This window comes from Palaemon carinicauda, chromosome 44 (genome assembly GCF_036898095.1).
Source record: "Palaemon carinicauda isolate YSFRI2023 chromosome 44, ASM3689809v2, whole genome shotgun sequence".
Classification (NCBI taxonomy): domain Eukaryota; kingdom Metazoa; phylum Arthropoda; class Malacostraca; order Decapoda; family Palaemonidae; genus Palaemon; species Palaemon carinicauda.
Window position 1 is genome coordinate 10,124,711 of NC_090768.1, and position 7,634 is coordinate 10,132,344.

The window sequence follows — 7,634 nt, forward strand, 5'->3', positions numbered from 1 at the left end:
TAAATATGATTAGAAATTAATAAAGAACAAAAAATATCTTAAGATCTGTTATATATAAACTATGAATAGAAGCTTGTGTCAACCTATCTAATATAAACCCATTTGCAACAAGTTTGAATTTCTAAAGTTCCACAGATTCAACTGCCTGATGGGGAAGATCATTTCACAATCTGGTACCTGGATACTGTTTAGTGTTGAGCATTATGACAAAGAAAACAAAACTGTTAGAACCAACTGTATAACTAGTATATATACGGGATGAAATTAAATGTTTACCTCATGCTATGTACGGGATAATAATACTGTAATGAAAAATTTTGGGCAACATGCATAAAGAGCTAACTGAACGATTGCGCCAAAGATTAATATTCAGATCAGGAATAAGAAATTTAACAGATCGCAAACTTTTATCCAATAATTCAAGATGAGAGTCAGCAACTGAACCATGCAACTTATAGTACGGCCAAACTCGCTAAGAGAGGTGGCCAAAATTTGAATGAATTATCTCAACCTAATGTCAACAATCACTGCTAACTCATATTGATGCTGGTATATTACTTTGAATGCTAATGAAGAAATAAAAAAAAACACTTACCCTATCTCCTTCTTCCACCAAGGTAATGACTTCTCCAGTTGCTGGATTGACTGTGGGAAACTGAGCACCACTTTCAGATTTGTGGAATTCATTGTTGATGAAGATCTGAAAAACATATAACATAAATCAAAATATGCTAATTAAAACTCAAACCCCAACAAAACACTGAACACAAATTAGCCAGGACTGTAAAACAAGAAAATATAAACAGGATTGGTAGTATGAGCCACATTAGGGTTTCAAGTAAAACCATGAAAATTACAGTCGACAAAACATTCTGTATCTAATTCAAATGAAAAATAAAAACGCGTCTGCCTATCACTGGTGCTAGAAAAGGAATGAGGGAAGAAGCGTGGGTAGTGGTAGGGGCGGGGGGATAGTCGTAGTAGCGGGCAGTAGTTGGGTGTAGAACGGCACTTCGTAGTATCGGGGGATATTGAGGAAGGAGAGAACTAATTGGTAAGAGACCTCTGGTAGTGGTTCTAACACGCCCCAGTTACTATACCTACACTCTATTTGAGTGAGCGAGCTGGGTTTATTCCTGGCATTCCATGCAACTTTTTTCTCTGGTATATTTAGCAGTGTTTATACCTTAGAAATGGTGCTATAAGGAGCACTTCACTAGGCGACACAGGTCTGTCGCCCAGAAATAGATTTTTCCTTCGTCAAAATCCCTTTTCAATGGCAATCCTACCCAATTTTAATCATTATTCGTGTTTCACACTATACTACTCAAATCTATCAAAAATTGCCTTTGTATAATATTTACCCTCAGCAATAATCATTAAACAATTTCAAAACATAGCCAAAGTTTTCTAGTAAACTTCAGTTTCTTTTCCACAATGTTCTGAAAAGCACATGCATACTTGTCAAAATCCACCCAGATTACCTTAGACTCATACTACTGTACAAGTTTCAGAACAACACTTTTTAGCTTAAGACAGTCAGTTCTATGGAAGAGCAATTGAAGAAGACTGTATCAGAATAGAGATAATGTACAGAACTATACCTAATCACCCAAAGAACTTACAAATCCACTTAATTTCATATTTGAAAAATCTAAAATAAAAAGAATTATGGCAGATTCAAATGTAAAGACAAATAAAAAATCATAGTGCTGGTTAACCACAAATGAAAGCAATAGACCTTACTTCTTGAAAGGAACGTGTCAAAAATCAGTGGGGTCCAAAATCATTGGGATACTATACAAAGTTTTAATACCACAAATCTTTTTTTTCCCAAACAAAATAATCATAGATTGCCTTTACTTTAAGTAGCAGATTAAAGAGGTCAACACCGAGAATGCCCAGAGCAGCATTCGAGCCTTCACTAAATCCTCATTCTTCATTACCCCAAAAAAATCCTGATATGTGGAAAGACAAAGCACTTGTACATAACAATGACAAATGATTTTATATAAAAAATGGTTGGTGTCATTGTGCCATAGTTTCATATCTACCCAACTAAACATTGTATGCAGAGAAAAAAAAACTTAATATCAGAAGTCAGCATACCATGCCTTAGAAAATCCTAAATCTAGCAGAAAGCACTAGCCAATAAAATATCAGTTTATACTTCATGTCTAATCAGATAAATTATACAAAAGGACCAAGGCAGCAGTTTGAAGTGGAAATGGATATTTTAGATAGCCTACCTTCAGAGCACCCAAAATATGAAGACTGACAATGATGAGGAAGAAACCATATAATTCCTCCTTGTGACTAGACCATGATTTGCAACCAAAATCATATCAAGAGTGACCTTCGAAATAAATACTATCATGTAAATGTGGACTGTCATCTTCATACTACCTCCATAAGGATTGCAGCAACATCCATATTATATCAAAGCCTTTTTAACTAACTTCAAGCAAGATAACTCTACCCCAAACATAATCTAAGCTCTATAGTAATAACCTGTCTAAGACAAAAGAAAATATAATAAAAACTTCTGATTACTTGGGTGAGGAGAGAGGCAAGAATCAGAAGGATGAATTCCTTGATCTTGAGTACAACAAATGACCTAACATGTAACCATGGAGGTCATCCTCATTGAAGGAAAAAAAAAAAGGATACTGAAGTCCTTAGAGTTTGCGTCTTAATAGGATCATGGAAATAAGATCAACATATAACCAATGTCCAAAATACGACACTTCAGATAAAGAATGAAGTTTACCGACAACCTTGGAGGAGGTGAGAACATACAGAAAGGGCATTTCTTAATCATTAAACCACCTCCAATGAGTCAATAGCTTCAATCATATTCTGTTTTGTCCTATGAGGACAATCACTCTGACATCTGGTCCAAATCTCTAAAAGACTGTTGAGGTCTTAATGCTTGACTATAGTGCCATACATCACATTGGCTCACCATATTGGCAATGTAGGCATCATAGACAAAATTTAAGATAAAAAGAGAGAGAGAGAGAGAGAGAGAGAGAGAGAGAGAGAGAGAGAGAGAGAGAGAGAGAGAGAGAGAGAGAGAGAGAGAGAGAGAGAGAGAGAGAGAGAGAGAGAATGTATTTTTTCAATCTCAACTCTTAATTTTCTCCATATTATATTTGGGAAGCTTTGCATATGGACACCATATAATATGTTATTTTATAAAAGGAGGTCAATGGTGACCTGTATTACAAAGACCTACCATACACTACTTTATAACATGAAGAGTTACTTAAGTGCCGTACTACAGCTAGTGCCTTAGAAATTTTCAACTCCATCATGAGCTACTGGGACTGCTATTGTATGCACATCTGTCATAGTCTAATAGTAGCTAGCCTGTGGACTGCTTTACCTTGAATGGTGCATTACCTGTGCAATATTGATAAATTTTCCATTTAAGATTGTGGAATTGTTTGACACATTGTGCAAAAGAAGCCAAAGGCGTATTTCACTCGCCTGGGATAAACCTAACCTAACCAAGGAGGCCTACTTCTAACCTCTCGTAGGTTTCTTATCAACTTTACCAGGCATAAGACTGCAATAAATCACATACAGTAATACTTCTTTGTTAATAAAGTTATCCGTTATGTAAATTCTGTACTCCATAGTTTTAGTTATTTATACAGTACTTTTTTATTTTCTGAAGGGACTTTGACAAATTCTTTTTATGCATATTAAAATCATCTTAAATGTTATCATCATCAAGATTTGTTCATATTTCTATATCCCTTTTCTTTTCTAACCATTGTATGTATAGTGTATTCTATGACATATCTAGTACAGTGTTATTCAGTGCCTAATTCCATATATGATAATTCCAACCTCCTATGAATGTACCTTACCTAGTTAGAAAAGGAGCCCTACCAACATAACTGGCAAAACAAACACTAAACAATATCCCACCACACACACACAATAAATTCAGTTGAAGGTAGTACTGGGCCCTCTGGAAATATACTATGATCTCAATCCCAAACACTAGGCCTATTAGAAACGCACAGGTTCTATCTAAGTAGTGTATTTATTCAAAATCTCTAGACTCTGTCAGCTTGATACTGTAGTAATGTATACAATATATAGGATAGCCTGTCTTTATTAATTTACTAAGTAGCCCTTCTCTAAAAAAAAGTAACCATCATCAAGATATGCAAAAGAAATAATGCTTACCCTAAGCAGTGGTATATTGTCTTTACTATTGGGTTGTGCGCTGTTCATCGATACATAAAGGTCTTACTTGGATCCCTTAACTAAGGCATCCAAAGTTGGGTTAGGAAAGAACATTACATTTCAAGGTTCATTGTTCCCAGCATTAAGGGTAATTATTTACCACCTATATTTCATGTTAATTTCCAAGAGGCCTAGTTTACCTACAGAAATCCACTATACAATGGTTAATGGTAAATATTTACAATTTCACCCTGTTACTATGACTCTTTAGGTTATATTTGCATAGCCTTGATCTTTCTAATCAAATTTTTCCATGCAACTTCTCCCAGAAATGCTTAGTTGTTGCTTAGAAAAATAATCAACCTAATTTCCCACTAATAATAGAACCAGGTATCAGTGATTCCTTTTCAATAAGGATGGATTACTATTGTTATTGATACAAGCTAAGCTACAACCCTAGTTGGAAAAGTGAGATGCTATAAGCCCAAGTGTTCCAACAGGGAAAAATAGCCTAGTGAGGAAAGGAAGTAAGAAAATAAATAGATATTGAGAAATAATGAACAATTAAAATAAAATATTTTAAAAACAGTACCAACATCAAAACAAATTTCATATATTAACAATAAAAAACTCTAGTCATCCTGTTCAACATAGAAACATTTGCTGCAAGTTTAAACTTCTTCAGTTCTACCGATTCAACTACCAAAATATTAGTAAGGAAATTATGGGAATGTGTACTAACCTAAGGTACCTCACAAGTCACAACCTGACCTAAATCAGTCTCCATACTTACTGAGGGGAGGCTCAGGCTCCCCTCTCCACTAGCCATTGCGTGCAGCTGTTGGGGTCTATTATCAAGGAAATGAGTTAATTATTTTTTGTGAAAAAAATGGTGTTTCCAGGGAAAAATGGACAATAGAAAATCAATTGCCATGTAAATAAAAAATACAAGAAGGGCCATATTAACAGAGGTGAAATTGAATATACAACTTAAAATCCCTAGGCCTATGTTATACTGGCACCATACATTTTTCTTTTAATTTAATCTCAAATACCTTTCATATAACACAGTATCTTTTACACCAATAATCATAGCATTATTACTTAAGGTTATTTTTATTCACACAATCTTGCTATATCCAAGACTTTCTTCCCTGCAACTTTTTTTTTCTGGAAACTCTTGTTATTATTATTGCTAGCTAAGCTACAACCCTTGTTTGAAAAGCAGGATGATATAAGCACAAGGGTTTTAAAGGAAAAAAAATAGACCAGTGAGGAAGGAAATAAGGAAATAAAAAATATATGAGAAGTAATGAATAAAAAATATAAATTATCTTTAAATCAGTAACATTAAAATAGATCTGTCACATGAAAACTATGATGAGACTTAAGTCGGCTTGTTCAACATAACATTTGCTGCAAGTTCAAACTCCTGAAGTTCCACCGATTCAACTGCTTGATTACAGAGATCATTCCACAATCTGGTCACAGCTGGAACAAAACTAATAGAATACCTAGTAGTATTGAGCCTTAAGATGGAGAAAGCAAAACAGAATGAGAAACTAATTTTTTACTTAATCTTCCCTTGGTTATGGATCCCAACATAATCCCTTTTCACTATGAAAGCTGATGTCTATTATTCATTTGAGTTGTGGGGAAATTATTCAAATTAAGGAGATATGCACTAACCCTATGGTTTCTTACCAGAGAAGGGGATCTTTTTTTTTCCCATCACTATCTCTACAATAAGGGGTCAGTGGGCATGGTTTATAATTTAGCAGAGGGTTTTTACGATTGCATGCCCATGCAGTCATCAACCACTGTTATTGGCGGTGACCATAACCTTTGACTTAAATAATCAAATTGCAAGGTAGCAATTTCCAATTATTGGCAATGGGCCTAGCCTTTTGATAAAAAGAAACACTCCATAATAGTAGTTGTCCTTTAGGTCACTTTCTACGACACGCATGCCCTAAGGTGGTACTATTCTTACAACCACATCACATGGCAATTACAAGGGAAGAAGATCCTTTCTACCTAACCATTGCACATTCTCATGAAACTTGCACAACTGCTCAAATACAAATACCTCGTATTAACATGAGGTGTAATTGTAAATTTATACTGTACTGCAAAAGTTCCAGACCTATGGTACACCTGATTAAACAAAACTACTTTCCGTGTAACACTGCATCCTTACCACCTACTTCACAAAGGAAGTTGGTAATGTACCTTCCATTTCTTCTTCAGTTATAACATTAAGTTTGGGTATGCAACTATCAATACATATTTCCCGGCCATGTTTTTTATTTCACTAAATATAAGAATGCTATATCAAAATAGATATAGCCACCGAACAAGGAATCCAATCAATTTTTGTTAAAACGAATAAAAACAATAGGCCTAGTGTAGGCTATCTATGCCGATCCATCTTACTAACAAAACATAACACTGGTTAGTTGTTCAGACCCTTAAGAAATATCAATTACACCAGGTATAGATATAGCGCCTGAAGGGCAAATCTCATGAACTAATAAAAGCAAAATGTTAATCAAACAGCTAGAGAGAGAGAGAGAGAGAGAGAGAGAGAGAGAGAGAGAGAGAGAGAGAGAGAGAGAGAGAGAGAACTTTTATCTATGTGCTCTCTTCCACTCTTGACTTACTACAACAAAGGTTTAAAGACCACTTATGAATGGCAGTGGCCAGGGGCAGTGATAATGTCCTAGCTAGCCGGAAAAATGCCCTAGATCTACATACGTAAGGTCAGCACCCAAGTTAGGACCAGAGAGGACCAGGCAATGACTGCTGATGAGTGATGACCCAGCAGGTAGACCTATAGACTTCCCAAAATCCTTGGTCCTCAGCTCACAAGGATGGTGAGGCTGCAGACGCTACAAGAAAGTATCGGGATTCGGGCTTGAGAGGGTTTCGAACCCCAGTCTAGCAGATCAGTAGGGAGGGACGCTTTCAATAGGCCATAACAACCCCTAACGAACTTCCACGGGTATGTCATTCTTCATCACAATCTAATTTAAGCCTTGCAATGTGATCTTTGTCAGAAAATACTGGTTTTAAAGCCCAAGTAGTACATTTTCAACAATGTTCCTCACTGTTTGGTTTAACATGAAACATATACCAACCGCATATATCTTCTCAAGTTTCTAGTTTCCCCTCGTTCGGACACCAATGTGGAATTCTATACCCATTCTCCCAACACTCGTTACAGCCGGCAACTTTTCGGACAAGCTCTCTTTTGTGTCACCTCTGTAAACTCGGACCGGTCCTGGTTCCTAATTGCTCCACAAAATAAGTTTGCGAGCACTCTATCGCCTTAAAGATAAGTGCAAAAGCTTATTCTTATTATTGTAATTAAGTTTATTTTACCCGTACCATAAATTAATCATGAAAATCTCAATCTTTACTTTCATCCC

General features: G+C 35.8%; 1 protein-coding gene across 1 annotated transcript in view; it reads right to left on the bottom strand.

Annotated features, from left to right (window-relative positions):
* Aldh (Aldehyde dehydrogenase) overlaps window positions 1–7,634 on the bottom strand; it is a 55,704-nt gene that overhangs the window by 42,524 nt on the left and 5,546 nt on the right. Inside the window, exon 2 of the mRNA XM_068366852.1 lies at window positions 596–700. Coding sequence (XP_068222953.1) covers window positions 596–700 — 105 coding nt within the window. The remainder of the gene's footprint in view (window positions 1–595; window positions 701–7,634) is intronic.